General features: G+C 43.4%; 1 protein-coding gene across 1 annotated transcript; it reads left to right on the plus strand.

The window, feature by feature from the left end:
• Nucleotides 1-1,819: 1,819 nt before the first annotated feature.
• LOC125442471 (zona pellucida sperm-binding protein 3-like) lies at nucleotides 1,820-16,581 on the plus strand. The gene is made up of 10 exons (XM_048513839.1): nucleotides 1,820-1,889; nucleotides 2,176-2,372; nucleotides 4,236-4,348; nucleotides 5,203-5,291; nucleotides 6,393-6,573; nucleotides 7,209-7,317; nucleotides 9,949-10,040; nucleotides 12,021-12,115; nucleotides 12,567-12,686; nucleotides 16,344-16,581. The coding sequence occupies exons 1-10, from the start codon at nucleotides 1,820-1,822 to the stop codon at nucleotides 16,550-16,552; spliced, it is 1,275 nt and encodes a 424-aa protein (XP_048369796.1). The 3' UTR covers nucleotides 16,553-16,581.
• The last annotated feature ends 2,159 nt before the right edge of the window (nucleotides 16,582-18,740 follow it).

Raw genomic sequence — 18,740 nt, forward strand, 5'->3', positions numbered from 1 at the left:
GTATCTAGTTTATAGAAGGGAAAAGAACCTGTCTGGCTCTAGTGCGATTAACCCAAAACATTATGGTAAAAATCTTACTGGTTTTGTGCATATGATTTGATTCCAGTGGTTTTACTTGTTTGAAGATACAATTTTTTCCGCATCGAATAATGAACAACTACATAGATGGGCTACACCAGCAAAGTTGTAAACAAAGTAAAAGGGCCACAAAGAATCTTCAAATACATAAACATCAAATAAATAATGAATAATTTTGTACACCTTTTGTTTTGTTTATCCTTGATTAACGAATACTGAACCAATTTACTCCCATCTTGCTCTGAAGAGGGTGTAAATGTATATGCAATCCCAAGGCCTTGATTAATGCACAAAGAATCTTTCAATAAAAGCTACCTTCCTAGGAAGAGAATACAAACACATTGTATATAGTTAGAGAAATGCTTAAAAAAAATCCAATAAATAGACAAATTCACCAAAAAAGGCTTTTATTCCAGAAAGCAGTAATGTTCAGAGTCCAAATAGTCTTCCCCAAATACCAATTAGGACAGTATAACAAAATGCCTCAGGGTGTTGGGGAGGATAAAATAAGCAAAGCTGAGGCATTATAGTAAAGAAACACATGCACAAAGTAATTGCCTTTCAGTTAGGGTTGCCAATATCCTGGTGGGGCCTGGAAATCTCCAAGAATTAAAATGTGTTAATCTGTCAGATCTCCAGACAACAGAGATTAGATTACATGGAGAAAATGGCTGCATTGGACTCTGGCATTATGCCCTGCTGAGACCTCTCCGTTCTCTGAGACCTACCCTTCACAGAATGCACTCCCAAATCTCCAGGAATTCCCCAACTCAGAGTTGGCAACTTTGGGAATTTGTTACTGGTACTGTTCGACTGCAGTTCAGCTTCACCCATGCCAAGAAGAATTTGCACATTTGGGGAGGGGGTAAAACATTTGAAAAATTTCCCCTCAAATCAAAAACCTACAGGTAAATTTCCACCAACAGGATTCTCTAAGTAATCACAAGCTTGAACAGACCAATTTCTGCTCCCATCCCCTTCACTGACTCTCAGCTACTCTCAGAATTAGGCACCTCCTCCAGCAAACTTGATTCTCATCAACTTGTTGTTGTGTAGGGGGTTAAATTTACAAATCATACTTTTTTTCATGCCTGTGGAATCCCTTGAGCTGCTTTTCTAACAATGAGCCCAGTCACTTCTATTATATAGAGCCGGGCCTTCTGTGAAAGTCTGAGCTCTCTCTTTGTAGACATTAGAAAAGACCCCACATTTCTCTCGAGAGCATTCTGAGAACACTAATGACAATTTTTAAAGTGAATAAAGCAGAGGAGTATTCCTGTGTTGGAAGCCACACTTAGGTTCCCCAATTGACCAGAACAAGAAACAGATCAGCCTGCCTTTAACAGCATCTTGGCAGCGTAGACATCAGCAGGTGATGCCTTTCACCAGAAATACTACCACATTATAGTATTTGACAATCAGGCTGTTCTTGGCAGCAGAGAGTTGTAAAGTTGGCAACTGTGCTCAACTCTAACAGCAGCACTGTAACCACTGTTCTACATTGCCAGGCTGCGCCCCTGTTGGTGGCCTTTGCTCACAAGCTTCTTTACTGAAGACTTTTGAAAGATTGCACGTGTGGGATAGGCTAGCTGATGAGGAAGGCTAATCAGGAGGAATCCCAAGCACCTGTGGTCTGGGGCATGCCTTTAGGCAACTCCAAGAAGGACGGGAGCTATAACTAGATGCCCCTCAGAGGTTGAAGAGACTCCTTCTAGAAGTCTTACAAGGCAGGTGTGCTACCATGCAGCTGTGGAAGAGAGTGCTGGTTGTTATCTCTGCCTGGAGTATGGCGGCTGCCTCAGCTCAAAGGGGTAAGTCTCAGCTTCATTTGGATCCAGTTATCCCTGTTTAAAGTAAGACCTTTCCCAGCTGGAGTCAAATTTATCTCTCTGCTTTGCTTTTTTTGATGGAAAATGTAGTGATGATAGGGGCTGGACGAAATGTTTGTTAAGAATATATCCTGCTTCTCTAATTAAAGTATTTTTGAGTATGTTCTGTGCTGCTGGCTTGAGATGACATGGCTGTCACCATCACCTACCTGCATAGTTCATACGATCTTTAGGTACAGCCTCTGCTCTTGATTTGTCTTCTTTTCAGCACCTGCCAACTCTGTGTTCTATGAGTGCAACACAACTAGCATCCATTTGGTCGTCAAGGTAGACCCTTGGAGCACTGGCACCAAGCTCAACCCAGAGTTCCTGAACTTGGGCAGCTGCCCCTCCTCCTTTGAGAATAACCGCCAAGGCTTCTTCCATTTCCAGTACTACTTCAGTGAGTGTGGCTTTGCCCGGCTGGTGAGTGTTTTGAGGCACACTGTGCATTCAGACAGCTTCACTGAGCACTTTATTCTGGCCTGGGGATCCTGCTCTCAGACTGGATTTTGGGAGTGTTGCAGCAGACTGCTAGAAACAAAGAACTTGGATCTTAAATTCTGGAGGGTCTTATTTGATGTAATTTATTTAAATTGTCCAATTTGTACAAGCTGCTTTTGGTGGGTCCCCTGTGACCAGTGGTGGGATCCAACATTTTTAGTAAGAGGTTCCCATGGTGGTGGGATTCAAACTGTGCCGTAGCGCCAATGGGGCTGGGCGGAGCACGATGGGGGCGTGGTCGGGCATTCTGGGGGCGGAGAATTCCTGGGAGAGGCTGTGGCAAGGACACAGCCGCTGCGCCAGTCCTTGGATGGGAAACGAATGCACGCAGGCGCAGGCTGCCACGCACGCCGGTGCACTTCCTGCTAGACTGCTTCAAGTTCTGCGTGCTACTGCTGAGAGGAGGGGCGTAACTAAGGCAAAAATCACGTGGCAAAATCACCAATTAGTAATCCCCTCTCGGCACACACAAATAATTAGTAACCTACTCTCGGGAACCTGTGAGAATCTGCTGGATCCCACCTCTGCCTGTGACCATCCAACAGAATATAAGTAAAAGTCTGGATGGGCTTCTTATGTATAAATCCTGGTTGCTAATTCCCCAGCTGCTTTGCATATCCTATAAAAATGAATTGCTTTAAAAATCGATTTATGGCCTAAAGTAAATAGTGATCAATGGAAGGATCCTTGCCCAGAAGGGTTGAAAACCTGTAAGCAGAAGTGACACACAGGAAGGAGGTACAGTGCAAACCATTCTAGAAGCAAACAGGGCCGTAAGAGGTTATTTATTTATTTATTTATTGAATTTATAGGCCGCCTCATCCCCGAAGGGCTCGAGGCGGCTCACAATATGGCTGTTCTACCAAACAGCAATCAACAATATAAAATCAACAACTTAAAACACTAAACCCATTAAAACCTATGCAGCGATTACTAACAGCAAAAAGCTATAAAAGACAATCAAGGTTTTTATAAACAGAAGTTGTTTAAAAGCAGGCGCCCGATCTAAGGCTAAAAAGAAAGGGAGGGAGTAGGCCGGCCTGCGATGGAATCCAAAATCAGGCCCAACCGTAATGAAAGATGGAACTTTGCAGCCTCAGTTTCGGGGGGGTGGGGGGGGGGGGCAGTAGAACCACGGCCGGCCCCTCCAAAAGCCCGGTAGAATAACTCTGTCTTGCAGGCCCTGCGGAACTCACCAAGGTCCTGCAGGGCCCGGACAGCTGGAGGTAGCTGCTCAGTATTTAATCATCCCCTTCAAGTGCCAAGCTTAAAAAAACTTGGAACACACCACTACAAAATTACAGAGAGCAGGCCTGTAGCAAATATATCTTGCTCCACAAACTCTTAAATTCTGCAATGTGGAGCTTTCATTGTAGGGTTTAGCACAGACAAGGGGCACGAGCAGCAGATTGGTACATTAGTGCCCAGATATTGCAATGCTGGGACTGATTTGGCAATTCCTGTCCCTCCACTTGCGATCTGCCTAAATTCACAAAATCAGCATGAGACGTGAGCTGGTCTGTTTTTGTTAATGTACACAAATCGTGTCCCTCTTAGCTATTGTCGTTTTCCTCTCCTTTAATAGACTTTAGTGTCTAAAAATTATTGCCAAAAGCATCAAAAATGGATCATGTGTCGCCTGTCCAAAACACAGGTCATAGTAATTTGATATAGCAGTTAAAGTACACATGGGGGAAGAGGGAATGGAGCTCTTTACACCTTGAGCCTACCTGAAGGGTTTCTTGGAGATTTAGCTAAATTCCTCATCTGTGTGATTTTCTGCAGAAATCTGGCAAAATGGTTGAACATCTCATCAACCTGGTCTACAGGCCTCCATCCCACCAAACCAGGTTCTATAACAACCCCTTTTCAGAGAGGATAAACTGCACTGATTATGAGTAAGTCTCTCATTGAGTTTTGGACTCCTTGGGCGAAGGTGAATCCAGTACTAGTGGAGCAGTTGGTCTGATCTGGAAGCAGATAATTCAAACACCCTTTGAGAAAGGACTGAATTTGGCAAATGATTCCATAAGCCTGCAGTGAAAGTTAGTTATAGATGGAACTGACTGATGAGTGCCATCACTAAAAAATCATCTTTAGCTTGTTTTGCAAATGTGTGACTTTTCTAACTTAAAAAAAATTATAGGGCAAGGTGGCTGAACTCTTAATTTGTTGGCAAGTGCACCTAGTATACACTCTCACTAAAAGAAAAAAAATTGTAACTTTATTTGCCACATGCTGGACCTACCTAGCTCTGTAGTTAGGCACTAGCATCTAAACCGAGCATTCTAAAACAAAGATGGTCCAGCATGTGGCGAATGAAGTTACAATTCCGGTTTTCTTTTGTTGAGAGAGTTTAACAAAACTGCAAAGGTGGGTGGAAGTCAGGTAGAGCTAGTGTGGTGTAGTGGCTAAGAATGGTGGACTTTAATCTGGAGAACCGGGTTTGATTTCCCAATCCTCCACATGAGGCCTGCTGAGTGACCTTGGGCTACTCACAGTTCCTTCAGAGTTCTCTCAGCCCGTCCATCTCACAAGGTGTCTGTTGTGGTGATTGTAAGACTCTTTGAGACTTCTTAAAGGGAGAGACCAGTAGGGTATAAAAACCAACTCTTCTCCACTGCTGTCTGCTGCTCAAATGTGTCAGATTCTCAACATTATCTAGTTCATGTGAAGAATAATCTGGTGCTAGACTATCTTGTTGGAAAGAGACTCTAAGTTCAATGACAGACTTTTATCCTTTGCCATGTAGGGCCAGTGTGACTTCTCCACAGGTGGCATTGTTGACTGGCCAGCTTTCTGCTTCAAGTGTGCTCAAGTTCACTGTAAAGCTAATGAATGGTAAGTAACACCGTCTCTCTGCTATGAAGTTCTGGGTGAGGATACCTCTGCCTGATTCCAAGAATCGGGGCTGATTAAAATGTCTTAACTGGTGCAAAAACCTTGAGAAAATTGAGAAGCTACTACCAAAGGACTCTTGTTCCCTCATCAAAAGTCACAAATTACTATATACTGGAATGCTAGCAATTATACCAATGTTGGCTTGGTGGTTAAAAGCAGTGGATTCTAATTTGGAGGATTAGGTTGATTCCCCACTCCTCCACATGAGCAGCGGGGTCTTGTCAGGTGAACCAGATTTCTTCTCCCACTCCTACATTCCAGCTGGGTGACCTTGGGCTAGTCACAGTTCTTTGGAACTCTCTTAGCCCCACCTACCTCACAAGATGTCTGTTGTGAGGAGAGGAAGGGAAAGAAGTTTGTTAGCCCCTTTGAGTCTCCCTGCAGGAGAGAAAGGAGGGGGTATAAATCCAAACTCTTGTATGACACATCAAGGTGCTATATGATTGGTCCACCTAATTCCTTTGGTCTACTTCAACTGGGGATAGTTGTTCATATGAAGCTACTATATATGGAGTCATACCCTTGGTCGATTAAGATGAATATTGTCTCTGGCCGTCTGGCAGTCAGGAGCTCTCCAGGAACTTAGGCAGAAGTCTTACATCAGGGGTGTCCAACTCTGGTGCTTCAGATGTTCATGGACTACAATTCCCATCAGCCCCTGCTGGCATGGCCAATTGGACACCCCTGATGTAAGACTCCAGAGTTGGACTCCCCTGTCTTACATATTGCCTGTCCATGAACATCTGAAGTTCCAGAGTTGGACACCCTTCTCTTACATGATGCTTTCAACTGGAGATCCTGGGGATTGAACCTAGGGACTTCCTCCATGCAAAGGAGGTGCTCTAGTGTTGAGCCATGCCTCTACTTAAGAACATAAGAACATAAGAACAAGCCAGCTGGATCTGTATTCAAAGTGTTCATCTAGTCCAGTTTTCACACTCTAGGCCACCAGGTGCCTTGGAGCTCACTTCAATATAGCCAGGATGTTATGTGCAAAAATGAACATGCTTTCTAAAGTGCTGGCTCTGGTCTCCTTTGCAGAGGACTTCAGTGCTCCGTCGGACGTTACGATCTTTTTCCTGGGCTCACAGATCAATATAGAATTTGCCGTACAGAGCCTCTTCCACCAGCCTCTGAGAGTATTTGTGGATGAATGCACAGCTGCTGCCACACCAGAACTTCACAAATCTCCCAGGAACTACAGCATTATTAGTAACCATGGGTAAATGTGTTCTAGGGGTTTCTATTTACAGAGTTAGAAGCAATTTAGGGACATGTGGGATACAAAGCATGCTTGACTGTTCAGTATAAATGGAATCCAAGATCGTACATTACAGACCTTGGGAAGAACACTGCAAGATGGATATTTGTTATCAGGAATGGCCGGCGGTGCTATTCCTAGCTGAGTGATACCCTTCTAAGCCCACTGGTTTAAAACAGAAGGAAGCAACTCTAAATAGGGTAGTGAAGTGCTGGAAATCTGCCAAGCCTTCTGCATTCTGTCTAGCCAGCATCCATTACTCTCAATGTGATTAGGACCCGAATTGTTTATATATATTTTCAAGCATGCAAGTATAGTAAAATGTAGATCACTAGAAGCACATTCTTCGACAAGTGCAACCTGATCATTGCCTTTGTAATGGCAGGTTGAAAATTGAGTTTAGGAATCATGTTTCCAGATAGCTCAGGGAACTGACATCTATCAGTTTCTCATCAGCATACACCATGCTGACAGAGGCTGATGGGAATTGTAGTTCCTGAACATCTGGAGAGCCGCAGGTTCCCTACCCCTGATCTAGAGCCTTTTCTTCTCTTGCACATCTAATATGCTTCTATCTTGTGACTGGGTTTTGACAGGTGTCTTGTGGATGGCAGAGTGGCAAATTCTTCATTCCCTCCTAGGCCGGCTCCTGAAGTGATCCATCTCTCTATGCAGGCCTTTGAATTTGTTGGCATGAACACCAATGTAAGTAACAGGATTTGTACTGTTTTCTTTCAAGTCTTGTAAGCAGGTTGTCGTCGGGAGGAAGATAGGATTTGCTGCTCCAAGCCTTCTACCATGTGTAAAGAGCTTTCGGTCCTAAGCAATGCTGAATCTGCAATTGATATAAATTGGCAGTTAAGTTACACAAAACAGATGTATGGTGGCATCTTAAAGGCTAGTGTCTGTTTCAGTATGAGCTCACTTCTTCAGGACCCACATGGAATACTTTCAGTCATTCCTGCCTGCAGAAACTTCATTCAGCCATTTTTCCAGTTGCTAAGCCGTCAAGCATGTCTTCAACCACAAGGAAACTGAATCCTGCACCCAAAAGCACATTTCCTACTTTTTAAAAAAGGCATACATGGTGGCTTCTTCATAACGTGTTAATCTCCACTGCAGTGAGCAGGAAATGGGTTGCACTAAGATGTGGCTCTTTAGCTGGCACTTGTATCCAAAACTTGCTCTGTTAGCCGTAGGGGGAACTGCGCCCGGAGCGTGCATGTGCCCTGTGCCCCTGCTGTGGCACTGTCCGCCCCGGAACACCCCGTCCCCTCCTTGGCCCAGCCACGCCCCCTCCGTTGCTCTGCCCAGGACGTTGCACCTCACCCGGCCCCGTTGGCGCTACGCCACTGCTGGTATCTGACTTCTCATTAGTAATGCCCACTTCAAATGTTCTCCATAAAAATGTTTTTTTACAGAGAGCAATGAGAAGTTTAGGTCTTAGCTCTTACCTAGGTTATTGTGCTTCGGAAGAGACAGCCATGGAAACTTGCACTATTTTGTAGTATTTGCAATATACAAGCAGAACTCAGGTGGAACACAGAGGCACTCTTACAGGATGGTGACTCTACTACACCATATCAGATTCCTGCAAGAAGAACCCTTTGCCCTAAAGATGCTTCAGCTAACAGATCAGTCTAATACTGTGGTTCCTTTTTTTCCCATAAACCCATTTGTTTCTCTGGTTAGGTGAGAAGCTTATCTCTTGTAGTGAAGTATAAAGTCATAGACTCTGGAACAAACCCCCCCCCCCCCGGCTTTAAGTATATGCTAATAGAGTGTGGAATTACTAAAACTGAGAGGGAAAGAAAGCTTGGTTGTGGTGGATAGCTCATTGAAAATGATCACAGAAGAGGAAACTGCCTCATTGACTACTCCAAAGAGACTGAGCTTGATATACTTTTTCACCTAAAGATGACAAATCTATTAGTTAATCTGCCATCTTCTGGATCTTCTTTGTTCTAGAATTCTCTGCTTGGATCCTAGTGACTTGGGGACAGAATTAGTTAAGCACTAGGACCCAAGAAGAGCATTCTAAGACAAAGAAGGTCCAGGAAATGGTGGATTAAATGACAAATCTCCTGTCATCTTTCGGTGAGAAAGAGTATAGCAGATTGTTCTTTATATTATATGATTGCTATGAAAGCTTGCAGCTGCTGCATGAAAACTGCTTACTCTGATGAAGATGGTCAAAACAGGGCTGAATCGGCAGCCTGGTTTGAACTAAAGTGTGAGATGTTGTGTTGCTGTTTTGAACTGAGTTGTGCTCATCTCAGATGTGTTGTAAACATTAAAGGGTAAAAGGACTGCATTACTACTGAACTGCTTGAATGGAACAAAGAATTAAGCTATATGGCAACCTTTAAAGTTTTTAATGGAATAGCATCAGAGTACCCCCCCCCCCCACCCCGTGTAACCTCTTTCTGTGGGTTCTGAGAGGCAGTACTTGGAAGGAGTTGCAAAGAACCAAATTTGAACAAAACAGTTTACTTCACTTAACAATTAACACTTTTAAAACGTTTAACATTTACACTTTGCAGTTCTGTTAAGTTTGCATTTTCAAGTCCTTATTTACAGTCTACTGATATTTGCCAAGTCCAATTCTTCTTTGCTGCTGGTTGGCTTTTGAAGATTTCAGAGGCTTGGTGAACGGGCTTCAAGATGATGACGGTTCCCAGAAAACTCTCACCATTTACATACACAAAAACCCTGAAACAATAAATTCTAACATTTACAATACAGCAAAAAAATAAACTCCCTTCCCACTAGTTCCCCACAACATTGCAGTTACCTTAAACAACGTGTTAAGGGCTTAATAAAATCAATCAAGGTCCCAGCCTGGTAGCCTTGCTTTCTCCAACCTCATGAGTTCTGCAGCATTCTGCTTCTTTTCAGACTCCACCCCTTTCTGGGTCATCCCATTCTTACACAGGGGTTACCCCCCCCCCCCCCAGCACCTGGTATTAGCTTTTTTTGCTTGTGAATTTCTTGTCTTCTCTATGGTATACTGTGTCCCTCCTGGCCTTTTTTGATTTATAGTAGCCAGTCAGCCATGTGTGAGACTGAATGGACCACTTGCATGATCCAACAGAGCTGTTCTTATTTCTTCCATCCTGAGTGGACACTTGAACAAATCAGTTTCTTAAAACTCTAGGGAAGAGGCCTATATGCAGTATCTTTGTCAAGTCCAGTGATTGGAGGCCAACCGTATGGTCAGAACTGTTCAAAAACTCCAGGCTTGCTAAATCTGCTCGTGTTAGTGACTTGCTAACTTACTGGTGTAACTTGTGACTTGACTAAATTGATCCAGTGCATACCGTGCTCTTCTTCTAGATTTATATACATTGCCGAGTTCTAGTTTGGGACCCAGAAGTCCTCACTGATCCCCTGAAGAAGGCCTGCTCATTTCATAGAGATACCAAAAGGTAAAGCAAGAGTAGACAAACTTTTTGGTCTGAGAGTTCTATCAGAGCATAACAATTGAATGTTGTCTATAGTCATAAGGGAAAGAACCCCCAGAGGTGTAGTAAGGGGGGAAAGTACCCGGTGCACTGGTGCATCTCTCACCCCCACAAGTGGGCGTGCCCAGTGTGTTGCGCCCCCCGTCCCATTGGAGCTATGCCTCTGAGAACCCCCCAGTAATGGGAGGAAACACTTAATTGCACAGCAAGCTGAAATTCAGCCAGTGGTCAATTTTACCACATGCAGACAAGAAGTAATGCCATGCTAATAACAGGAACCATGTGTAGGATTGCTTGTCCTTCTCAGACAAAATAAGCATGTTAAAGGGGAGATACAGGCCCATTATGTACCACATGTCAGTTGTGTGCCAGGGGTGAATGTCTGTTTCAGCAAGATTTTTCCACAAATGTATTTTCCTGAGCCCCGCTTTCATTTTCCATTCTCCCCATGGCAAGTGACCTCACTTTAAGTGCAACTTTAATCTTCTTGGTTGTAAGAGCCAGGGAGGTTTGCCAGTGAGGACAGCTTTGCGCAAGACACCTTCTCTCCACCCACCACCAGCCCCTCACACTCCCTCGCATTCCTGTGCACATCTCTCTCCCTCCCCTTTTCAGATTTGCTATCACTTCAGTTTTTGTCATTTATTGTATTGATTAAACAATCACTGCAAAATTGCTTTTATTGCATTTGAAAATCAGGAAGTGGGTTTGTGTCTGGAAGGGAAAGAGACATCATTTCTAGAATATGATCCCCTTCTTCAGCAGAGTGTGGTCCAGGGAATTGCTTTGCTTCTTTCTTTGGGGGGGGAGGTTGAAAGTGGCTACAATATTGATGTAACTGCAATCACAGTTTTATTGATACATCTGGAATGTAAAGGGTTTTAACAAGCCCTTTGGCTTGCAATTACCAGATGTGTTGAGATCTGTGCCTTTAAGAGGGAGTTGATGGGTGGAGTTAAGAAAACCAGGAAAGGCTGAGGCCCATTGAGACTTCAGCCAGCAAGCTGAGGGGCAGGCAGTAAATGCCTCCTCATGTGTAAACAGAGAAACACAAGGAGATCACACTAGAGCTCCACTGCGCAGCTAAGAGCCCCGAGGCAGGCATTCCATGCATAATAATCCACAGTTTGACCTGAGGGGGAGCAATTACTATTGGAGCCCCACCAACTTTACTTTAGTCTTTGTGTGGCACTGTGGATGAAGGTGCAGTAGCCAGGCTGAGCCGGACAGAGCTGTCAGTATTTCTCTATTTTGGAGGTGGCCTTTGGCTAAAGAATTTCCTTCACAGAGTTCCATGGCCTGAGTCTACAGCAGGAACATCTGGAGAGCCACAAGTTGCAGACCCCTGGTCTACAGGCTGTAGCTTCCTTGCATTTTAAGGGATAGGTTGTTGTGACAAAATAGCTTCTTGTAGAGGAGTCTGGATTTAGATGCCCTACCTCCAAACTGCAGCAGAAGACCAAGGGCTCATTCCATCCATTGGACAGGTGTGTGTGTGTACTTCCTACAGCAAACAATAGCAATTAACAGATGCTTTAAAAAGTACAACATTTCAGTCTTTCATGTAGACTCCAAGAAATAAGCCAACAGTATTTCTCAGGAGTATTTTTCATTAATGTCACTGTTGTACCTTTAAGACCAGATTTGACACCTCTACCCCATCTCTGTGTATGTTCACATACAATGGGTTGTGGAATAGTGTAAAACAAATTTCATGCCTGCCATGGTAATGTGGTGCATCCATAGGAGAACAGTATCATCTCATCTAGCTTGATATATAGGACTGAAGCAATAGAACCAACAGATCAGACTTTGCATAGAAATCACTGTGAAAGTGCTTGTTTTTAATTTGTTTTACTGTCATCTATGAAACCTGAAGCATTATTCCAGCTTGAATTCCATGCTGTAAATAAGAGATGCCTAGATTTATCTCTGTTCTAACAGATGGGAACTCTTAGATGACCCCTCAAGTTCTGTGTGCAGCTGTTGTGAATCAGTGTGTCAGACTGCAGGATCTCGCCACAAAAGAGATCTAGAAGGTACTTATTACTGTTGATAATATCTAAGTCTTCTTTCCCATAGGAAAATGAACAGAGTGGTGATTGAAATGGTTAAATCAAGACCCACTGGTTCTGTGCCCAAGTTCCAATTCCTGACCAGAGGAAATCAGAATCATTATTTTGAATAATGACCCTGAATCAGTTCTCAAACCTACATTTCTTAGATTTAAAATTAGACCTTGTCTTACAAAAGAGGGTGGAGATCTCTGATTTTCTCCAAATGAGATCTACAAATACTTTCAGTTAAATATGAGGATCTTGAATCTAAGATGCCAGATTCTGCATGTGATGTTGTTGCACAATGTATGTATATATGTGTAAAAACAGGATTTGTGATTTCCAAGAAATGCTGTTGAGAATTGGAATGTGGTATGAGAGTAGAGAGATTTGGGCTCAGCAGTCTTAAACAAGAGATCTCGTTTCATTTCAGCGCAGAGTGGTCTGCATTATAATATGGTAGTTGGACACTTGAGGATTCAAAAACCAGTTCGAAGCACAGGCAGTGATGAATGGGATTCGAACAGTTCTCTAGCTGTCAAAAGTCACAAAGGTAAGTTTCGAAAATGGTTTCAGAGAAATAGTTCTTGCCTATGCAACAAGGAGATTTTTTGTTATTGCTGGGAGTATGTTGGCGAGGCAAAGTTTATGGTACCTCAGATAAGGCTGTTGGAGGTTTATGGGTTTTTTTTACAACATTGTCCAAAGACAGGTGGAATCTCTGAAAGGCTGACAAGATGCCCATTGGTTGCCATGGCTTGGTGCAATGATTCTGCCTAACCCAGACTCCAAGACAACTAATGAGACCTTGATTGGCCTGCCTGGATCTCCACATAGTATTCCTTTGGGATACTTGTTTAACAAGTCATAAATTCATGACGTTAAACAAGTATCCCAAAGGAAGCTCTTTCAGATGACAGGTGTAGCATATTTTTTCCCCTCAGAAACCACTGCACATCTCTCAGGAACTGGGGCCATGGTTTAAGTCTGACAGCCTCAACTTTTACCTAGACAAGATTTACACTCTCTATGGAGATGAATATCTCCCAGGAATGTCAGTTCCATTATCCCAAATCACATTTTGTTCCACTTTTAATTTGCTGCTCTGCTTGTTTCCAAGACTTTAGCTAAAGTTCCTTCTGGTGGAGCCCACACAATGTTGCCCATCAGTCTGCTTACATATCAGCTTAATCACTTTGTGATGTACTTCAGGAGCTGAAGCTATGGAAAGGCATTTCCCAAAGGGACTATCAAATGTATGGATTTGTAAGCCATTCTTTGTAAACTTTAAGTGCAAAAGACTGAAGAGGTATCAAATTTTCTGGAAAATGAGCATTTCTAAGTTGAGCCTTCATTTCCTTGCTGAGGGGGATTTTGAAGCACTCTTGCTTGATAAACTTGGTTAAGCTTCTGGAACTTGATAAACTTGTTTAGACACACTTGTAACTTGCTGCTAGGTTTCTGTACATTGATCAATGTAGTCATCAGTCTGAGTTCCTGAACATTCAGTATTGCCTGTAATGTTTTCATGCTTTCCGGCTCTTCCCTGTGCCTGTTGTGAAGTGCAAATGATTTCTGTTTACATATTGGGCAATTGCCGTACTTTAATTTGGATGGTAATTTGGAAGGTATGTTTGTATGTAAAGCAGCCAGGACCTCTAAATGAATGTTGAACTCTGATGGCAAGCATGGGTCTTGCATAATCATAACCTTTCTGATCAGCTTCTAACATGCTGGCTGGCCAGACCTGAGGTTCGAATTACCTGTTTGGGTACTCTAGTACTTGATGTCTTTATTGTATGTGACGGCAGTAATATTGTCCCTTTTGTTGATATATTGAGAGCTGACTGTCCTGTCATTTCTATGCTTGTTGGGTATGCATTTGGTCCCTAAATGACAGCTACCCTTTTTGGGTTAGCTTCTATCTCTCAGCAGAGAACCTGTATCTGTTCCTCAGGCTCAGGTTTTGTTCTGCATTGTTTTTTGCTTGTTAGCTCTAGTGCAGTGATGGCGAACCTTTTCGAGACCGAGTGCCCAAATTGCAACCCAAAACCCACTTATTTATCGCAAAGTGCCAACACGGCAATTTAACCTGAATACTGAGGTTTTTGTTTAGAAAAAATGGTTGGCTCCGAGGCGTGTGTTACTCAGGAGTAAGCTTGGGGACACAGTTCTTTTGCTTGGTGGTAGTCGGTGGCTTTGCTTTGAAGCAACTGTGCAACTCTTCCAATGGGAGAATCACGACCTTAGGAGGGTTTACTCAGAAGCAAGCCCCATTTCCAGCAACCCAGCTTACTCCCAGGTAAAGGATCACGCTTTAGTTCTTCACATGAAAATCATTGAGGTTTAACAGCGCTTAACAGGGTTACCTACACTGCTTCCCCAAAACTAGGTCCTAGGTTTAATGCTAATAATCGAGCCCAGCGGCCCAGGCCAGCCTAGATGTGTGTGTGGGGGGGACTCTATTTGCGCGTGCCCACAGAGAGGGCTCTGAGTGCCACCTCTGGCACCCATGCCATAGGTTCGCCATCACTGCTCTAGTGGGTTCTGCACAGCATATTTATAACGAGTTGCAATCCTTATAAATGAACTCATTTTCCCTTGATAGCATGAGGCAGGAGGGAAACCTGATAAAGGAAAACCATCCATTTTTAATGACATCTATAACGGTTGCATCTCGTTATGAATATGCTGTGCGGAACCCATGTCTGTGATATATTGTGTTGTATTTGAATCCATTTTCTGCATACATGGGGCAAAATCTGACTCTCAGACTGGGGTTAAAGTTTGCAAATTGAAAATTATGGCAAATCTCCATTGCTTCCATCTTGGTGCATACAGTAAGAATGGATAGTTTTCCTCTTTCACGTTCTCCTTCTGCCTCATGCAGTGGTGGGATTCAGCAGGTTCGCACCATTTCGGCAGAATCGGTTGTTGAAATGGTGCTTCTAAACAAACAGTTGTTAAATTATTTAAATCCCACCACCGGAACTGGTTGTTACATTATTTGAATCCCACCACTGGCCTTCTGACATCAAGGTGAACTTCAATTATTTGCTTAAATTCCCTCCAATTTTCTGTAGTATTGCCAGACATCTGCAGACTAGTTAAGGGACTGAGAGTGGAACGACTTTTCTTCTGCTACTGTGCAACCAGAGTGGGGCTGTTCTTATCCACAGAGTTCATCGGCCCTAACTCCTCCTTCAGATGTCGACTTAGCATCTCACCTCCATGTGAAAAGTTAAGGTTTCATTAAGGTGACCAGCTGTCCCACTTTTGGCGGGACAGTCACGCTTTTTGGCAATGCGTCCTGCGGGGTTTTAAAATTTTCCCGATTACTAGGCAGTGCGCCAGTGGGAGCGCACACGCCGCCGCAGGAGCGCATTGCCTTTTGCGGCGCTCCCCGGTTTCCTGCCCTGTCACAGGTGCACATTCTGTGTTTTCCACCCCCATCCGCGGCACCCCCCTCCCGCCCCTGTGGCATCACACACACTTTCTCTTTTACCTTTGATAAACAGTGCAGGCTGGAGAAGCAGCCAGTTCCCTTCAAGGTGAAAATAGCCTGGCAGGAACTGTATTTCCCATGAGACTTTGCGAGCCCCACGGTCTCATGGGAAATGTAGTTCCCACCAGGCCGTTTTCAGCCTAAAGGGAACTGGCTGCTTCTCCAGCCTGCACTGTTTATCAAAGGTAAGTGGGGGGGGGGCGGGGGGACACCGCGAGGGGGGTGGGGGGACACCTCACGGGGTGCAGCGAGGAGTGATTTTCTGCCCCCCAGGCGCAAGCCCAATGCAATGCACACACCCTGGTCCCCTGGTAGCTACGCCTCTGCATAAGTGCTAAGCAGGACAGCCCTGTCTGACCTGGAAATGTGTAACTTGTCTGGAATAGCCTAATGTTTGTTTGTTTCAGTATATAAAAGACTTGCTTTTGGCAGAGTTCTACAGAGAAATGCATAGCAGGCACAAGCCTAATTTCTATCGCTGGCAAACAATAAAGCTTTATTTCTAGAACTTTTGATGGTCCCTGATTTAGCTTTTTGCATAACCACCACAGACAGTCTTTCTAGAAGCTCCAGTATCACTAGCTCCACTGATCATCAGCAACTGATCCCATAGCTCTCATCAACCATATTCCTAGTAGATAGTCTAGTTGCTGCCTGGCACACTCCCATATTGGATAAATGATGTCTGTTGATCTTTCCTGGCAGGTGGGAAACAAAATGTGATGCCTCCTGCTGTTGGTGCCCTGCTCGTGGAAGTGGCTGTGGTTGCTGTGCTCTCCTTGGGTTTCTGTTTCTACAATGGCTACCAAAAAAGGCTTTGCCTCCACAAGAGGGACACCCATGGAAACCTGGACACTCGACCACTGGTGGATGCTGAGCAGGACTGTGGAAGTATCAATGCTGATCTGGAATAATGTTAATGATTAAAAAAATAGCAAACCAGTATGTCTTGTGTGTCTGGCTTTTGGAACGGGGATTGGGGACGCTGGGAAAATGAAGAACCTTCTCTTCTGGGGTTGCTGAGACTCCCAACCATTTTTTGCCTCTCTGGATTGTTGCATAGGAACTCCAGAATTCAGAGGTTGGCAATGGAAATCCCACATAGGTGTCTTATGAATGCTTTCTTTGGTTAGCCCTTTATTATGTCTCTAAATACAATTATTACACTATGCCTACTGGCCAAAATCCAAAACAATGAAGTAAACAATGCAGATGATTTTCATGTAAAAAGTGCAGAGTGTGGCATCAACATAGAACAACACATCGAACAGAACAAAACAAGGACTTGAGAGAATCCTCTATTCCAGCGGTTCTCAACCTGTGGGTCACGACCCCTTTGGGGGTCAAACGACCCTTTCTTCGGTTCTGTATGTTGTTCTATGTTGGTGCTACACTTTGCACTTTTCTGCATTAAAATCATCAGTATTCTTTCCTTGATTGTTCTGGATTTTGGCCAGTGGGCATAGTGGCCTTCACATTGCCCACATTGTTGTGCTTGTATCCAGCTCTTTATGGCTGCCATTTTCCCTACATTTCTTTTCCTGCTGCATGCCAGAGAGCCTTTTGAGTGTCATAAGAAAGGGGCCAGTAATTACTATAACAATTGAAAGGGGTGGGTTTTTTTTAATCCTCTGGTATGTTAAGGAAAATTGACAGCTGTGAGGCACTGAGGGCAGGAAAATAGCACCCTTGCATATGGACCTTTGCAGAGCAGGAAAATGCATACAATTCCTTTAATTTAATGTGCTTGGGCTATGTTCTTTCCTAAACGGAATACATGCAGAGCACAATATCAGGTAAATATGATACTGATATAATTCCAGAACACTGCTTTCTGATTATTAATGTACTCATTTACAAGAAAGAATGTAGTTCTGATCTATCTGATCATTGCCCCATTAACTTGCTTTTCTGTACTGGGAAACTTAATCCTTCATATTTATATCAGACACTGGTCTTATGGCTGAAGACTGATGGTGAGTTGGAAGGGGGGATGGGCTGGATTTTGAAGAGGACATTCAACACTGGATCATTGCTTGGTCCTTCACCACATGGCAGAGAAGTATATAGCCCCTTTGGTGAACATGCTTTGTGTAGCCTTTATGGACTTAAAAGGTGCATTTGATTCTATCCTTAGACAGCATTGGAGGGCCAAACTTTGAGTCTTCCTGTTTTGCAGAACTTTGTACTTAATTCAGCAATTATAACCCCACTGCTTATGTTTGTTGTGGCCTTGAGGGGGCAACTGACAATGGGCATCTTTTTGTCCAGGAGAATGAAGCAGGATTACATGTCAGCTCCCCTCCTATTTAATCGCTATTGATGATCTTTCAGGTGCCTTAACAGTGGTGAATTCCCATGTACCTGTTCTGTCAGTTGGATCCTGTTATTACTAATGTAGACTGAGACAACCCTACAACCTTTGCACACAATGTGGAAGATTACCCCGACAGAGACTGAGCTACCTTCATAACAGAACTTGCAAACTATATAAGTCCAACAAATAAAATTCTTTATTAGATATCAAAGACTATAATAGGATATTTTTTCCCCAAAAGATGATGAACTATAAACAATTTTCAGTTCTTTTCACAGGCTTTAGAAAGAGTCATTAAGGTACTGTTCATTTTTGGTGCATATTCTATGCAGCCCCTCATTGGGACCATGCAGACATGCCATGGAAAGATTTACAAACTTTCTTTCTGCTCTGCAGCTCTGAACAGCACTCATTCCCCCTCCCCTTGGGAGATAAGATTCCTTCCTAGTGGTCACATGATTGGAGGGGAGAAGCACTATTCCCTCCGTTCTTTTTTTTTTTGCTGCCAAAGTAGAAAGAAATTCTTGCTTCAGCTCTGATATTCTTCACCTATATTCAAAGTTTTTAAACTTAAATATGCAGAACGATGACAGTTCAATTTTATAATCAATTTTGCAAACTTATCCAGTCATTAAACCTCTTCTTACTAAACAATCCAAAGATGTACAGAAAGAAAAGAGATTAAATAAGCAATGGTTTGACAGTCAGATTTTAGGATTTGGTTATATAACTGAATTGTATTTATTTTTATAACTTTTTATTGTTGATGACTGGCCATTGGCTGT

The sequence above is a fragment of the Sphaerodactylus townsendi genome, linkage group LG13, assembly GCF_021028975.2.
Source record: "Sphaerodactylus townsendi isolate TG3544 linkage group LG13, MPM_Stown_v2.3, whole genome shotgun sequence".
Classification (NCBI taxonomy): domain Eukaryota; kingdom Metazoa; phylum Chordata; class Lepidosauria; order Squamata; family Sphaerodactylidae; genus Sphaerodactylus; species Sphaerodactylus townsendi.